This window comes from Salvelinus alpinus, chromosome 10 (genome assembly GCF_045679555.1).
Source record: "Salvelinus alpinus chromosome 10, SLU_Salpinus.1, whole genome shotgun sequence".
NCBI classification, from domain to species: domain Eukaryota; kingdom Metazoa; phylum Chordata; class Actinopteri; order Salmoniformes; family Salmonidae; genus Salvelinus; species Salvelinus alpinus.
This window is the reverse complement of record NC_092095.1, coordinates 20851150-20868195: the sequence shown is the minus strand read 5'-3', so window position 1 is coordinate 20868195 and position 17046 is coordinate 20851150. Positions and strand designations below refer to the sequence as shown.

At 41.9% G+C, this 17046-nt stretch overlaps 1 protein-coding gene across 1 annotated transcript; it reads left to right on the top strand.

Annotated features, from left to right (window-relative positions):
• The first annotated feature begins 8028 nt into the window (after nucleotides 1-8028).
• On the top strand, nucleotides 8029-12644 carry LOC139531714 (COP9 signalosome complex subunit 5-like). The gene is made up of 8 exons (XM_071328421.1): nucleotides 8029-8367; nucleotides 8598-8832; nucleotides 9005-9133; nucleotides 9591-9656; nucleotides 10040-10125; nucleotides 10400-10511; nucleotides 11432-11580; nucleotides 12365-12644. The coding sequence occupies exons 1-8, from the start codon at nucleotides 8231-8233 to the stop codon at nucleotides 12453-12455; spliced, it is 1005 nt and encodes a 334-aa protein (XP_071184522.1). The 5' UTR covers nucleotides 8029-8230; the 3' UTR covers nucleotides 12456-12644.
• Nucleotides 12645-17046: the final 4402 nt, after the last annotated feature.

Here is a 17046-nt window from a genome sequence, read left to right as displayed (position 1 = left end):
GTTGGCACTGGCAGGCACCAGTGTGTGTGTGTGTGTGTGTGTGTGTGTGTGTGTGTGTGTGTGTGTGTGTGTGTGTGTGTGTGTGTGTGTGTGTTCCTCCCATATCCACCTCAGTGTAATAATGTATTACTATTCATTCCTTCCAGTAAGCATATCCTCAGGAGGACAGTTTGTCTGTCACTGACTCAAGTCATGTGTCCTCTACAAAAACAGGTTGTTTGACCAGCAGGCTCACCAATAACAGCACTCTCTGACTCCAATAAAGAGACTCTTTGGTGGTCTCGGACTGTTTTCTCACTCTGAGAGGATCAACACAGACTGTCAGACACCTATAAAAACCAAGTTAGACAGATGAGTTAGACAGTGTGTCTGACCTGACTCTCCTCATGATCCTGATCTTGCATTGTTGCTCCCTGAGCAGAGCCTGCTGCTGGATGTCCAGACTGTGTTTGTCACTGGGGGGGTTGGGGCACACGTGATGCACCTCCTGATGAGATGCGCTGTCTGTAACACACACAACTCAGTCCCTGCATCCAGGATTACCACATCCTCACCATGACACAGATGTCAGGCAGTGAGTGCAGCGGTAGTCATGTGTACTGATACAGCACTAATGTTGCCATTAGAGGTACAGATGGGCCCAGATTAGCCTATCATAGTGGATTTCCTCCCACACCAGCCAATCAGAGGGACTCTCTGGCCAGCGCTCATTATGATGAGAGGCTAAACCAGCAGGGAGTGCTGTGCACTTACAGGACTAGTTCAGCTGTGGCCAAGATGAAACTGATAGTCGACACTGACCTTATATGGGGGTGAAGAGCATCTAGACCTAATCCTATTGTCAACCCCTCCCCTCTTCCATCAGTCTATACTGACTGAGCCAAGGCCATGGTGACTCAGCTACTCTGCAGTCTAAACACTGAGCTACAGATGGACTAGGAGGAACGTAGACAAGCAGAGAGGAGCAAGACTTCTCATGCCTTGTCCCATTCTCCGCAAGGGAGAGGAAGAGGTAGGCCTCTGGTGAGCTATAGTAATGGAAGCAAGAGACGATCTGCTCACAGGCAAAAGCAATGTGTGTCCACTCACTGTAGTGTACTCAACACACAGGCATACAGTGTTGTCATCACCCTGCAGCGTACACACACACCCAACTGTTGTTGTACACAGGGCTTCTATATCTCCCACTTTTCTAACCCCGGTTTTGTATGTTTGCGTGTCTAAAGTGTTCTCTGGACCCCCATATAAACTCAGTACTGGGAATCCATTCAAAGTCAATTTCCTTAGTTTCAGCCCTGTGTTTACGCTGCCAAACTGTCCGTTGCTGATGGATGGCTTTAATGATGAGTCGCCCCATGACCTCATCAGAGTAATGCCATGGCAAAGAGGAGAGGAGACAGAGGGGCTTGATGAGGGCTGCACATCCAGCCAAGCTGAACAGGAATGGATCATAGTTATTCTTCTAGAAAAATATGAAAAGAGGGACTCATAAATTGGGTATAGGCCTTTAAATGCATGGGATGGTGGTGTCAATTCATCTCTATATTTGATCTGGGCGAGGGCATTAATAAGGGAATGAGAAGAATGGAGGGAAAAGATTCATGTCCAGTTATTATTGTCCGGGGTCTGGACCTCAAAGCTGTGTGCTGTAAAACCTTGGTGGAGCATAGGTGTAGTAGGCATTATGATGCTCATGTGAATTTCCTTTCTTTTTGGGCTTCAGGCTGATGCCTACTTCTCACTTAAAATGTAGTTTCTTGTTTTTAATAGCATAAAGACTGTCATTGTCATACCTCTGTATTTGAGCTGGTTGAACTCCCTGGTGTTCTTCGTGTTGACGTGAGCAGCTGCAGCAGCTACTCCAGAGTTGGGTGGCGTGCCATCTCAAACATGTCCCCATGGGGGTGCCCTCTACGCCTGGGCACAGCACAACAGGATGGAACATGATCCAACACCTCAAAACACACCACAGTCGCCACTATAAAATACGCATGTTAAGTTCACAACCGTACACCGACAGTGAGTGTATTGTTCCAGGGATGAAAGCGGAGTCAGAATGGGCCTGTGGATGTTCGACACATTCAAGTGCCTGGGCCTAGAGGAGAGCTGGCTGACAGCAGAGAGAGGTCTGGGAGTGAGTAGCTGCTTGCTGGGTTAGGAGGGGAAGGATCCTTCTGGCTCTGCATAAAGGAGAGAGTCCAACTCACATTCAGATGGCTCAATACAACACCAAGTCATATTTTACAGTATCCAGTGTATAGTGAACATGTTACACCTCTGCCTGAACGTGTCCTGCTCCTGGAGCTGCTGTGGAGTGTCCTGATCACTGAACACGTTGCCTCGGGCAAACTGGGACAGAGCCCTGTGGCCGTCACCTGTCCCTGGACTCTGGGTTCACGTACTCCTCCTCGTTGGTCCTGTGCATTCTGTTCAGATCACCTGGAGGCATCGTCATCAGCTACAGAGACACTTTCAACGCAGTGGTGACTCACAGATTCAGCTACAATGCCTCTTCATACCAGGGCCAGAGATGTTGACAGAGAAATAACCCAGAGGCTTAGACTTAACAAAGTGACTGAAACCAAAGGTGTCATAGTCAAATTCAGAGAAGTTATCATTTTGGTTTTACAGTCACTATAAAGTGAACAGAGAGAGAGTAACTAAAGAGGATTATGGAGTAAATCAAAAATGACGTACTGATGAGGTTTCCCCTGTCATCTCTGAGAAGGGCCCCTCCTTCCCCAGGGGGTCATAGGCCTTCATTTCTGCCTCGATCTTGGCATCGTAAATCCCTCTTCCTCCTCTCCTGTCTCTATCGCTCCTTTCTTTCCTGGATCTGCACCCAGGGATGGAAAGGTGCCATTAACTACTGATCATTAAAGCTCATTTTATTTGAAAGATAAGAACATTCAATTTTCCAAAGCTCCGCCTACCTCTCTATTTCACATCTCGAACAACGGATGGTTGAAAACTTGAATCTATTGCAAAATATTCAAACTGAGCTCTACAGTATGTATGACATGAAAGGCCTTTTTATGTTGCCCTTGTGGTATTCCTGCAGTTATTCCTTTTACCTTGGAAAAGTGCTGACTTTGCTCTCGCCTGATCTCTTCCCGTCAAAATATTGCAGTCTATCACTAATCTGAGTCATTGGTTTCCTGTTCCTCTAGAATCAGCAGAGAGAAACACAGCTAGATAGCAACGTTAGCATCTCAATGTGCCTCTTTACACTTAACTTATCCTTCTTCAGAAAACAGCCTGGGAGCCAGGGGTGTGTTCAGTGGTGCACAACAAAGCAAAGCAGTTTGAAACAGGGGAAAAAACAGATGCATTCTTTCCCAAATATGCAGTTATTGGTACACATAATACTGTGATGACTAACAAACTGGAGATGGAATTCAATCAATATTTCATGGTTTATCCTTCACTCTCTTGAGAGAGAGGAGTGGAAGGGGGAGAGAGAAGTGGGGAGAGATAGTGAGAAAGTCAGTGAGCTGAGGTAAGGACAAGAGAAGGGCAGACTTTTATCACGCTAATGAGAGTACGGCTATCACATCTCTCCATCACACTTACCTCACCTCCATTCCACAGCTGGAGACAAAATGAGTCCCTCTCCCTGCCAACAGGTGTGAGTGATTTATGGTGTATAAAAGGTGTGGTTGGCTGGAGACCACCTGAGTATTTCACACATACACGTCTCATTGTATTGTAATGTCCTGAAAGCATTTACTGTCCTGTGAGATTGTTTATGTCAATGGGGTTTTCCTAGTTTAAACAAAAATGTAATACATGTTTCAATGTCTAGCCTACCTGTTGTCTCAGGGCTTCCTGGTAGTTCAACACACTCTCCTTGGACTGCTTTGGCCTCTATCGCTCCAACACCCAGCTCAGCCCCAGGGAGAGCTACAACATGCTGATCGGCTCCTCTGAAGAAAGACATGAAACATTATGGGTAACCCTATCAACACAATATCACTAGTTGTGAGAGACATACACAGAGTCTAAAACATTAAGAACACCTGCTCTTTCCATGACATAGACTGACCAGGTGAATCCAGGTGAAGGCTATGATCCCTTATTGATGTCACTTGTTAAATACAAAGGATTTTTAAGCCTTGAGACAATTGAGACCTGGATTGTGTGTGTGCCATTCAGAGGGCGAATGGGCAAGGCAAAAGTGCCTTTGAGATGCAGGCTGTTCTGAAAGGAAAAAGGGGGTTGCAACTCAATATTAGGAAGGTGTTCTTAATGTTTGGTATACTCAGTGTATAGCCTACACACAGCTTTCAATGCTTGCTTAGGGTGCCCTCTTCTGGTTCTTTAAACAACTTAAAACTAAAAAATCTGTGCTACTTAGCAATGAGTTGTGTGATTAATTGGTGTGAGTGGATAACTTGTGTGCAGGTCTCTAGACAAAGTGGAAGACATGCAAGTCCTGTGCTAAGGACACCCACCGGGCCCCTTGATGCCCATTTATGAGGATGAGTCCGGGTACAAACTCGGCCTTGTCCTTCCTTGTTGGCTGAATCAGATCTGGATCTCCCGGCGGTCTTCATGGCCGCAGGCATCACACAACTGGAGAACAGTTACACTGTTACACAGATAGACAGTACCTAGGTAAACGTCTGCAGTTCAGTTCACCTAATCAATGAACCACCTCATAAAATACACAGCTTAACCAATCCTCCTTGCAGCCACATCCAAGTTAGCCTGCACCATCACCAGCACCTCACATCACACACTACCACAACATATCCCAGTGTCTGACTGCAGTCTTCTCTCTACCCAGTGACCCAGAAACTAAAGAGTAAAGATCCATCACATTGCCAGTCAGATAAATGCAGCTCCAATGATGGAATTGAAGTGAGTGTCTGTCTTTTAGATTCTTCAAAGTAGCCACCCTTTTCCTTGATGACAGCTTTGCACACTTGGAATTCTCTCAACCACCTTCATGAGATAGTCACATGGAATGCATTTCAATTAACAGGTGTGCCTTGTTAAAAGTTAATTTGTGGAATTTCTTAATGCGTTTGAGCCAATCAGTTGTGTTATTTAACCTGTATTTAACTAGGCAAGTCAATTAAGAATAAATTCTTATTTACAATGATGGCCTAACCCAGCCAAACCTGGACAACGCCGGGCCAATTGTGCGCCGCCCTATGGGACTCCTAATCTCAGCCGGATGTGATACAGCCTGGATTAGAACGAGGGACTGTAGTGGCACCTCATGCATTGAGATGCAGTGCTTTAGACCACTGTGCCACTCGGTAGGTGTGGTATACAGACAAGGTAGGGGGATATACAGAAATCCACATTATGGCAAGAACAGCTCAAATAAGCAAAGAGAAACGAGAGTCCATCATTACTTTAAGACATGAAGGACAGTCAATGCGGAAAATTTGAAGAACTTTGAAAGTTTCTTCAAGTGCAGTCACAAAAACCATCAAGCGCTATGATGAAACTGGCTCTCATGAGGACCACCACAAGAAAGGAAGACCCAGCGTTACCTCTGCTGCAGATGGTAAATTTATTAGAGTTACCAGCCTCAGAAATTGCAGCCAAAGTAACAGACACATCTCAACATCAACTGTTCACAGGAGACGCGTGAATCAGGCCTTCATGGTCGAATTTCCGCAAAGAAACCACTACCAAAGGACACCAATAAAAAGAAGAGACTTACTTGGGCCAAGAAATACGAGCAATGGACATTAAATCGGTGGAAATCTGTCCTTTGGCCTGATGAGTCCAAATTTGAGATGTGTGGTTCCAACCACTGTGTCTTTGTGAGACGCAGAGTAGGTTAATTAATGGATGATCTCCGCATGTGTGGTTCTCACCGTGAAGCGTGGAGGAGGTGTGATGGTGCTTTGCTGGTGACACTGTCAGTGATTTATTTAGAATTCAAGGCACACTTAACCAGCATTGCTAGCACAGCATTCTGCAGCAATACGCCATCCCATCTGGTTTGCGCTTATTGGTACAATCATTTGTTTTTCAACAGAACAATGACACACCACACCTCCAGGCTGTGTAAGGGCTATTTGATCAAGGAGAGTGATTGAGTGCTGCATCAGATGACCTGGCCTCCACAATCACCAACCTGAGTTGTAACTGTAACTGAGTTGGACCGCAGAGTGAAGGAAAAACAGCCAACAAGTGCTCAGCATATGGGAACTCCTTCAAGACTGTTGGAAAAGCATTCCAGGTGAAGCTGGTTGAGAGAATGCCAAGAGTGTGGAATGCTGTCATCAAGGCAAAGGGTGGCTGCTTTGAAGAATCTAAAATCTAAAATATATTTAAATTTGTTTAACACTTTTTTGGTTACTACATGATTCCATATGTGTTATTTCATAGTTTTGATGCCTTCACTATTATTCTACAATGTAGAAAATAGTAAAAAATAAAGAAAAACCCTTGAATGAGTAGGTGTGTCCAAACTTTTGACTGGTACTGTACATGGTATGACAATAAAATGCAACAATGAAATGCAATAAATAAACAAGCCGGCGAGACGGGGACTGAACACAAATATTGTGCATTACAGTTTTCCATTGTAGTCTCCCTCCACAATCAATACAGAGAGGTTTTATACATGTGGTGGCCAACTGTGCTAAAGTGCCAACTGTACATCTACCCTCAATATCAGTTAAGCAATAAAGCCCTGACTGATCTAATATGTTTAATTGCAGTGGCTCAGTTTTGGGTTTTGGTGTTGCCTACTTGGACTTTCTGATCTGTTCTCTGATGTGCTCTTCATGGACAACATGGTTTTCCACCTCCCTCCTCTCCTGCACAACTCTGCCATAGAAATGAATTACAATGTTAAACAGGAAGATTACAATGAGCATAATCCATCCCTTTTTTTAAAAATGCAGTTTTCACAGCAGCAGGTAGTTTGCTGATAGAAAATCTCTCATGAGAAGTACCTGTCAGGGCTGTGATAGATTATCATCCTCTGTGTTCTCCCAGTGAACTCTGGCTCTCGGCCTCTTCTGGGTCTCCTCCTCTCCAATAACTCAAATTCCTCTTCCTCCTTCTCTTCCTCTGTGGAAAGGTCCTCCTCAGAGTTGTACTACTGTACTCTACACCTGCTTCTCCTTCTGGGCCTTCTCTTCCAGCCTTCCAAAGACTCTGGTCTGTGGAGCTCCCAGCGCCTCCGCCCTCGTGGGGCCTGACCCTCTGTCCCTGTCCCTCTGTTGGTTAGGGTGGCAGCATCCCTCCTGGATGGGAGTCGCTGGAGGCTGGCCTCCATGGTTAAACTGGATGTTATGCTGGGCCTTTGGGATGGCTGGGGGGAATAAAGTGCAGCAGGACTCACAGTCTCTGGGTCCTGCACCTGTAGTTTAGGAAAGAGAGGTGTTAAATTATCAAAATGTGGCAACATGCTGTAGGATCTTAGTCAAATGTAGCCAATGAACAGGACAATCATCTTCAACTCATTAAACACACATTGAATAGGTCGAGATATTTTCACAAACATCATTTCCAAGGTATGCATAATCTATTGTTACATGAGAACCATTTGAAGGTGGTCTCCTTAGTTGTCCTGACTGTTCTTTAAGAAAGAGGTTGTATTCTTTGTTTCCCTCATCTCTTAATTTGTCCTGGAGGAAAACAACAGAAACGTGGCTGCTTTAAATCACAAGCCATTTAGCAGTTTTCAAAAATCCATTGAATAGTATTTTATTTACCATTATTTTACCAGGTAACAGAGCGCTAAGTTAGCTACAGCAAGCCAATGACATTATTTGCCTTCCTAACCTAATTGAAATGTAAGAATGACTTCGTTTCAAAATAATAAATAAGTGAAAAGCATTCACATATTCCCCCAGAAGATGTCAGTATTACCATTTCTATCAGATCGTCTGTGTTATTTGGACTAAACCATCACGTTAATGGGTTTTCGTGGCTGTTGATGAATACAAGCATAAGTTTATTTGTTAGGGACATGCATTTTTGAATTAATTCGATGATTTTATGTGTATACTCATTAACTGAACAAAAACCCCACGGTCACTTTTTATTTTTTTTAAATGTGTATGTTCCCCTTCCTCATAACATGGTACAGTCCAGTGTCATGGCTCCCCGAACGAATGGATGAGCAAGGGCTACTGCTTTGAGATTATGTTATTATTACAGGTTTTTGAAATATTCCACGTTTGATAGCGCACTAGTTTTCTTTCTAGTATTACTTTATATTTTAGAGAGGTAGTGAGAATAGGTTGTCAACATGGCAGGGAGTAGCATGGCACAGAAAACATGGGAGCTACAAAACAGTATGCAGGAAGTTCAGAGCATAGATGAAATATATAAATATGACAAAAAACAACAACAAGAAATCCTTGCTGCGAAGCCATGGACAAAGGAGTAAGTATATATTTGATAAATGATAGATTGTCATTTGTTTTATTTGCAACTGCTTGCTAGTTCCTTGTTTGGCTGAGTTAGCTTGACCAGCTAGCTAACGTTACTAGCTGAAGTTAGCCTGCTAGTTAGCATGTCAACAATGGGAATTATCCCTGCATTGCAAGCTAGTTAGTGTATGCCATATTAATTCCCTGAACATAATTCACACCAATATTATTTTTGTCCTATAGTCATCATTACTTCAAATACTGCCAGATATCTGCTCTGGCGCTGCTGAAGATGGTGATGCACGCCAGGTCCGGGGGCAACCTCGAGGTGATGGGGCTGATGCTTGGGAAAGTGGACGGGGAGACCATGAACATCATGGACAGCTTTGCCTTACCCGTGGAGGGCACAGAGACGCGGGTCAACGCCCAGGCTGCGGCTTATGAATACATGGCTGCCTACATTGAGAATGCCAAACAGGTAATATGACTGACTCCTGGAATGAGATTTTAGTCCTTAATGTTGCATAAAAGGATGGATCAAAACACATGACATTTTAGTGAGAACTGTGCTTGTCATTGTTTATCACAATGGTTGGACACTATCTCTTCATTGTATTGATACTGATTCCTTGCCGTTTGTGAACTGTCAGGTTGGTCGGCTGGAGAACGCTATTGGCTGGTACCACAGTCACCCAGGTTACGGCTGCTGGTTGTCAGGTATCGATGTCAGCACTCAGATGCTCAACCAGCAGTTTCAGGAGCCCTTCGTGGCGGTGGTGGTGAGTACAGTGAAAGATCTGCCCCAACTTCAGCTCATAACGCAATACCCCCAAAATACACATGTTAAAATGTCCATTTGTCTTTTATTAGGCTGCTTCCTAAATACAGTACTTTAGTTTTCCTTTTGAATTTGTGGGTGCAAGGTTATACATGTGTAACTGAGAGGGGTGCAATCAGGTTTAGGCATCCCTTTAGTGGTTGATGATGTATGGTAGTAGTCCACCATGTGCACGGCAAATATTTGGCTTTTGTAACTGTAGATGCTATTTACACTTGATTGGTTTTGCAGGGCTGCAGTGCCAAGGGCATAGGATAATTAAGTGTGTACTTTGACTACACTGGCAGCAGTAGTTGAGAAAAAAACATCACTGCTGGTGGCCGGCTTGGAGTGGTCTCTAGAGACTGTCTGACCTCGGAATACATTTTCCTGTTCTACTGTATATCTCTCCCTCCCAGATCGACCCCACTCGCACCATATCTGCAGGGAAAGTCAATCTTGGCGCCTTCAGAACATACCCCAAGGTAAGGAGTAAAATGCGTTTCTTGCATTAATCTAGTGTTTAGCCTTATTACATGTGGTATTAGACAAGTTAGGCACACAATTACTGCAAATTCAGCATTTTGGTCTCATTTATCGCTCATAAATATATTTGGTCTATTCAGCATGCCAAATAGAATATTTATTTTAAAGATTTTGTTGTATCTATAAGTAATACTATTATGATTCATTGTCAACATTTAGTTAGTTATTCCTTTTGCAAAATGTGTTTATTAGTGGTTAATTAGTAGTTGGCTGTCTCTCACTATCGAACTGTGCAAATATTTTAAGACTACGTTTCCTCTCAGTAAATATACATTTTCAGATATCATGAGTCTAATACTGGTGTGTTTGTGTTGTTTTTCAGGGTTACAAACCTCCTGATGAGGGACCCTCTGAATATCAGACCATTCCCCTGAACAAGATCGAAGACTTCGGCGTGCACTGCAAACAGTGAGTTTTCATCTTGGACATTTATACTTGAGGCAAACGTATAATATTTAGCATCATCTTGCAAATTGTCTAAGTAAACTTGACACACTTCATATATATATATATATTATTAATTTATTTATTTTAGAGTTGATGTAGCCTATAACACATTCAAGTCATTATGATGTAATAATCCCTTAGTAATGCTGTGGTAAATAAAAAGGTAGTATTTTCTTAAATTAATTTACATTGTTTATTTATTCACTAAGTGCCGTGGCCTTGTTTGTTTGTTTAGGTATTATGCCTTGGAGGTGACTTATTTCAAGTCTTCCCTTGATCGAAAATTACTGGAGCTCCTCTGGAATAAATACTGGGTCAACACTCTGAGCTCTTCAAGTCTTCTGACGGTAAGTGTTTGGAATTTAACTCTAAATCAAGCAATGCTACATTTGTGGAACCCTTTTGTTTACAAATAGATATGTAACCATACTATGCTGAGTCAAGGAGCAGCCAAAATATACGATGTGTGTTTCTTACATATTAATGACAATCCCTTTCTTTATTTAGACCATTATAATAATTTTATATGGCCCGGGGGGGTCTTCTATTTTCCAAAAAGTCACTTGTACAGATTTACAAACATAGGTTAATTAATATAACTGAGGCCACCATGTTAATCTTTAAACAAAATATCTATGTGTTGGAGATGTGGTGATACAGATGCCGCTGTGGTTCACCGTGGATCATCTCCCTTGTTGCCAATACTTTCTAGAGATTGAAAGCCCCCAGTGAATTCCCATTGTGGATGCTAAACAGTCTCTAAAGGCAGCAGACTATCCAAACAGTGGACTCTGGTCATTCTGGATGAAGATGGATTGACTAGTTGTCAGGAGTTGACTGGTCCATTGGTGAAGGGCTTTGTCAGTCACTACACTGTCACCACAGTCTGGCTCCCTATCATTGTCTCCTAATTACCTGCTCCATGGAACACAAGGCCTCACCTTAGGCAAACCTTTTCACCGAACCCCTTTCACGGCGACTTGACAAGCCATTTAATCCATTAACAAGTTCGACATATTGTAACTGTTTAATAGAATGTCTCAGTAGTGGTGAAGAAAATAGGGTGGTGGTGAAATTATGCATGAACATTGTGTGTGTGTGTGTAAAGAAAGAATGAAAGAAAGCCCACACATGGGTATATAGGCTACTGCTTCCACATACTTTGATTAAGTTAATCACAATACGCAGATATGCTTTCATCTGATCATGGTACATGACAATATAACATATTGGTACATAATCCAATGTGTGTGTGTGTCCTCCCCAGAATTCAGAGTACACCACGGGCCAGGTGTTTGACCTGTCTGAGAAACTGGAGCAGTCGGAGGCTCAGCTTGGAAGAGGAAGCTTCATGCTTGGCCTGGACACACACGACAGGAAGTCCGAGGATAAACTGGCCAAAGCAACACGAGACAGGTACAGCAGCGCTCCTCCACTCCTGTTATCTATCTAATTTAGATCTTGTTTATTCTGCATTTACATTTACTTGTAATTATTTATTTGGCTTCCAGGCCTAGAGATTATTTAGTGAATGATTTAATGCATTGATCTCTAAAATTGGCATGGCACCATATATCACACTGTATGTTTGTTCATGTTTTGCAGTATTGACAGACTGGATTGGATTGTTGATAATGCCCTATGTACTGTTACGATAAAGATTTCTACTGATATTATTGACAACTGTAAACCAATTTGAGTTGCTGTTAAACACACCATTTAAATATACAACTGACACAGAGAAACCAATTATTCCTACCCCATAATAGAATCATTGGTCCGTATTCACAAAGCTTCTCAGAGTAGGAATTCTGATCTGGGAACATTTTTGCCTTTCTGATGAACACGATCAATGGAAAATGTAAATCTCTGGTCTGCTTAGGCCTACGCTATGTACTACTCTAAGTTATAGAATCTCTGTATTATTACTATGTTTTGTAACCATTTTGATCACATATTATTTGTGTGTAGATGCAATGGGAATACTTAGTTACTTAGCAGGTAGAGTTGTCCTTCCTACCTATTCAAGGTCTGCTTATTATTTATACAATGGTTGTGGTTTATTGAGTTTTTCTCCCGTGATTGCAACACCTATCTGTTTGTTTATCTGACCTGTCTGTTGATGGATAGGACGTCTGTGTCACCGCTTCATGTCCAGAGAGAAACGGAACTTTCCTCTTTTTTTTTCTGGCTATTCTAGCTGCAAGACGACAATTGAGGCGATCCATGGTCTGATGTCTCAAGTCATCAAGCATAAGCTCTTCAATCAAATCAACACGTCTGCCATCTAAGCCCGAAAGTCAAAGTGGAGTCACCCCTCATGTGTGTATTACTATTTAGATTCTGGTTAGCAGGATGATCTTTCAATTATTATCTGAGGAAGGTGTATTGGTTTTATCTTCAGCTATTCTTTAGTGTGAGTGATTGATCTCAACTTATGTCCACATAAGTGTATGAATAAATAGTGTTGTTAAAATGTATCTACGTTAGTTTTCCTTCCTTGACTTGAAGTATCACCATTTTCATTGAACAATTCCTGAGTTTGGTGAACCATATTGTTTTGACTGAATTGCTTCCAACTTTAGTTAATGTATTTTCTTATTTTTGAATGCTTGCAGACTTTTGAAAGGTATTCTCCTTTGGGTTCAACATGACATAGCACTGTGACATGTTCATGTCCCATGGCTGTTAGGTATTGGCTAGAGTAGACTACACACACACACCCTCGCAGCACGACTTAACACTTTAACAAAGACCATGGTATATTACTCCATAACAAAACCTACAACCAGTCAGCCAGTCATTTCAACTCTGGCCAGTCATATCATTACATAATGGAACAACAAACTCAAGCCGCTGTATCGGCTCAAACGTAAACACTGGCTGGCATGGTCGAGAAGTCTCTGCGGAGCGGCTTTCGGTGCAAGTTGTCTCTCTGTAGTACACAATCCTTCAGGATTGTCAAGTCGTCAAGTCGAGCCGTGGCAATGATGCAGCCCAGAAACAGGAGCCGTGCACACTGGAGTCTATTCACCCAACCCGTCTGCTCTACATCGAAGCAGACAGTCTGCTTTTCCTTACACACTCCAGCTCTGGCACCGTTTAATGTCATAATTCTTTTTCTTGTAGTATTATAATGGTGGAATGTATATTTTTGATGCAACATTGCCGAGGCGGGGAACCATATTTGGTGTACTTTGAATGGGTCTGCATTTCCTCATGTACATGAGCTTTGGCATCAATTCTTGTAATGATTTTCTTTTTACATTCTTTTGATGTTATTATAATGGGTGAAGTGTGTATCCTAAAGTGTTTTAGAAAGAGGAAACTTATTGAATTATGTTAAATGTAATTTGAGTTTTTGGAATTAACAACAGGAAACAATTTACCCTCACATTGAATGCTCTTTAGCTAGTGGTTTTAAGTGCATTACAGTACTGTTACTGTTATAGCTAAATACTGTTATGGCTAGATGGTCAACAAGTATATGAAACGTGCTGTCTTAGAAGGGGTTTTACCTAATGCAAGGTTTGTAAATTATCATTTAAATATAAGACCAGTGTTCCGTGTCATTCTTATGGTCGTCACCAGATGAACATTCAGATGCTTCGCTAACAGTGGAAACAAGTAAATGTGAATTCCAATGAAGGCCGACCGACAACCAAGCATTCAATACTATTGCTAAGATGTTACTGAATTAACATTTATTTTAATTAAGCGTACACTTAATATGTTTTCTATTATCTATGAAACAGTGGAATTGCACCTCATTTGGTGAATTCATCGAAAATACTTTACAATAATAAACAGGGGTGATGTAATAGTGATTTTAAAAAACTAGGCCTAACTGAAGTTCTGAGAACAGAGGATTGATAAGGCTATGATGAATAGCTATTTATTACTGGGCACCTATAGGCCCTGAGGAACAAATTACCCTGCAGAAGTCCAAGGATATTGTTTACTTTGGATCTCAGAATATGCTCAACAAGCATGGTGTAGGCTATAATGAAGGGGGTTGGAACTCACTCATTGCCCTAGAGTGGAGCTATGTGGGGGAAAGAAGGGCCTATAGCGCTACATTTCCTCCCTGCCAAGTGCTCTGCATGCATAAGTGGAGGCAAGTCACTCAGTCGCAGGAAGCCGGGGCCTTGACATTATATAACAATGCATGGGTCACTGCTGAGACTCGCTGAGCCAATCGCACTGCGACCCCAGCCTGCCTGGCGCGTTATACGCATTATTACTGGGAGCAATGTGATCTTGGCTGGAGAGAAGAGGAGAAACTAATAAACATGGTGTCGGGTTACGTCATGTACGTCATGTACATGTCTGCAGGCACTATAGTCTACAGGCCTCAGGGATAGCTGCAGGATCTGTTTACTGTTTGCGTGTGTGTGTGCCTGTCTGAGATGTTCCACACTATTTGATCTTTATTTAACCTTTGACCTCATTGAAAATAATCATGGCCATAAAATATTTAACATTCCACCACTGGAAAGGCAAAATTGTTTTTATTTCAGAGGTCTACAATACCACACAAGTAGCTGATCATTAGAAAGGTACATAAAAGACCACATGATTCATGGTGTTGGAATGGAATAGTTTTAGACTATTTCTGAAGAAAGGAAAAGTGCTGAAAGGAAATTAGCTTGTTTCATTCTGGCTTTCTTTATATTTATCCAATATTTTTCAATTTACTCAGCCAGAAAAGTCTGGCCCAAAATATGTTTTTCATGAGGATGTGAAAAGCGATCCAATTCACAAATATTTTGGATGCAAATATACACATTTATTTAAATCTAGATACCAATGGCAAAAACAGTGATATACTCAAACTGTGATTCATTCTGAGGGGATTTTACATAAATTAACAAAATAACATTTGATTGTGATCATTTAAATAATTGATTAAACCTATTGATACAATCATTACATTGAATTATGTTTCACAGAAAATTGAACAATCTAAAGGAAATGTTTTGTTTTACCTGCATGCTGACTGCAGCAATAATGCACTGCATAGCCAATTATTTTCTACCACTTCCTTTGTGAATTCCTATGTTTGTTCTAGATCATTTTACTTTTGGGTCCACATTTAACTGAAATGTACTATAAGAATAATAATATATATTTTTTACATTGATAACAGCCTGTATTTAAAATATTTGACTGAGTTACAGCTCATATAAGGATATCAGTCAATTTAACTAAATTCATTAGGCCCTAATCTATGGATTTCACATGACTGGGAATACAGATATGAATCTGTCATAGTCGAAAATATTTGTTTTTGTAGTTAAATACAACAGAGCGTTGACAAGAATGAAATGCATGAATACAGGCAACCATTGTAAGTAATTAGTAATGAGCAGAATATCAATTTATCTTTCTGACTTCAACTGCACGCGGTACACAATTTGATTGACACTTGTGTAAACCATAGGCATACGGTGTAAACAGCTCGTGCTCGAAAACTCAACTAAATCCATGGTTGTTAATTAGCCTACTCAAGATAATAGAAGCAAAGTAACATTTCCGTTTCATATTTTTATTGCATAGGAAAGGATATATTTGATCACTGGGCGGCAAATTAGTTGTGGTATGCCATAAAAACATAAAGAAGAAGTACTTTACGCAGCTTTGGCGAGTTGTCCCCATGGCAATCATTCCAACAAGGATATCCACAGACCACACGAGTGTGAATTTATTCATCTCACCCCGCGTCTTTAGTCTCTTTATCATAACATTACAAGGAGGACACGTACATATTCTACAGAGGTAGCTAGATTTGTATTTACTTTGCAAGTTTCTTTTTTGATGGCTAAGTTAGCGCTGACAGCTTTGTTGACAGCCTAACGTTTAGCTAGCCTGCATTGCTAGGTTGCTAGCTAACGTTAGTAGTTTCTACAGAAAATATGTGAATGAATGTGGCCTTGAATTTATCCTGTAAGTTAACTGCTGCTAGTGTTAGTGTCCGTTTTGCACATGATTAACTGCTGTCCGTCGAGTCCCGAAAGCTACACTGATCTTGTTGCTGCCCACGGGAGATCTCATCTCAATCGATCGAAGGCCCTCCATTCATGTCAACTCTGCCTCGGCTCGTGGCCTGAGATCAAGTTTAGAAAATACTTGTTGTCACACTCTGATCCCTGTGTGTGTGTGCGCGCGCGTGTTTTTATCTCAACAGAAGTGTGTGCATACTGGAACTGAGGCAGAAGTGCAAAAGGCATAAAACCTTGCTCATGAGGGATTGTGACTGGTGAGCAGAGAAGGACATCTATACTTCTCGATGTCGTCATTGAGAGAGAGAAAATCACATGCACGTTTAGATCTGGTCTCAGGGTCTAGCTAATAAACAACCCCCTGGGGTGTCAGCAGGCCTGCTTGGGGAACTAGATGGCCTGCTCTGGGAATGGATGGCCTGATTGGGGCATAGATGGCCTGCTCGGGGAATAGATGGCCTGCTTGGGGAATAGATGGCCTGCTTGGGGAATAGATGGCCTGCTTGGGGAATAGATGGCCTGCTTGGGGAATAGATGGCTTGCTTGGGGAATATATTGCCTGCTTGGGGAATAGACGCAATGCTTGGGGAATAGATGGCCTGCTTGGGGAGTAGGCAGCCTGCTTTGGGGATATATGGCCTTTTTGGGGAATATATGGCCTGTTTGGTGAATATATGGCCTGCCTGTGGAGTAGACGGCCTGCTTTAATAATATATGGCCTGCTTGGGAAACAGATGGCATGCTTGGGGAATAGATGGCATGCTTGGGGAAAAGGTTTCAATTAGGGCTATTTATATCCCTCTTTACTTTAATGAGCTCTTAAAGTCTAAAATATTTAATTGAGGTAATATATTTTTGAATCTATCATATACTTACTTTT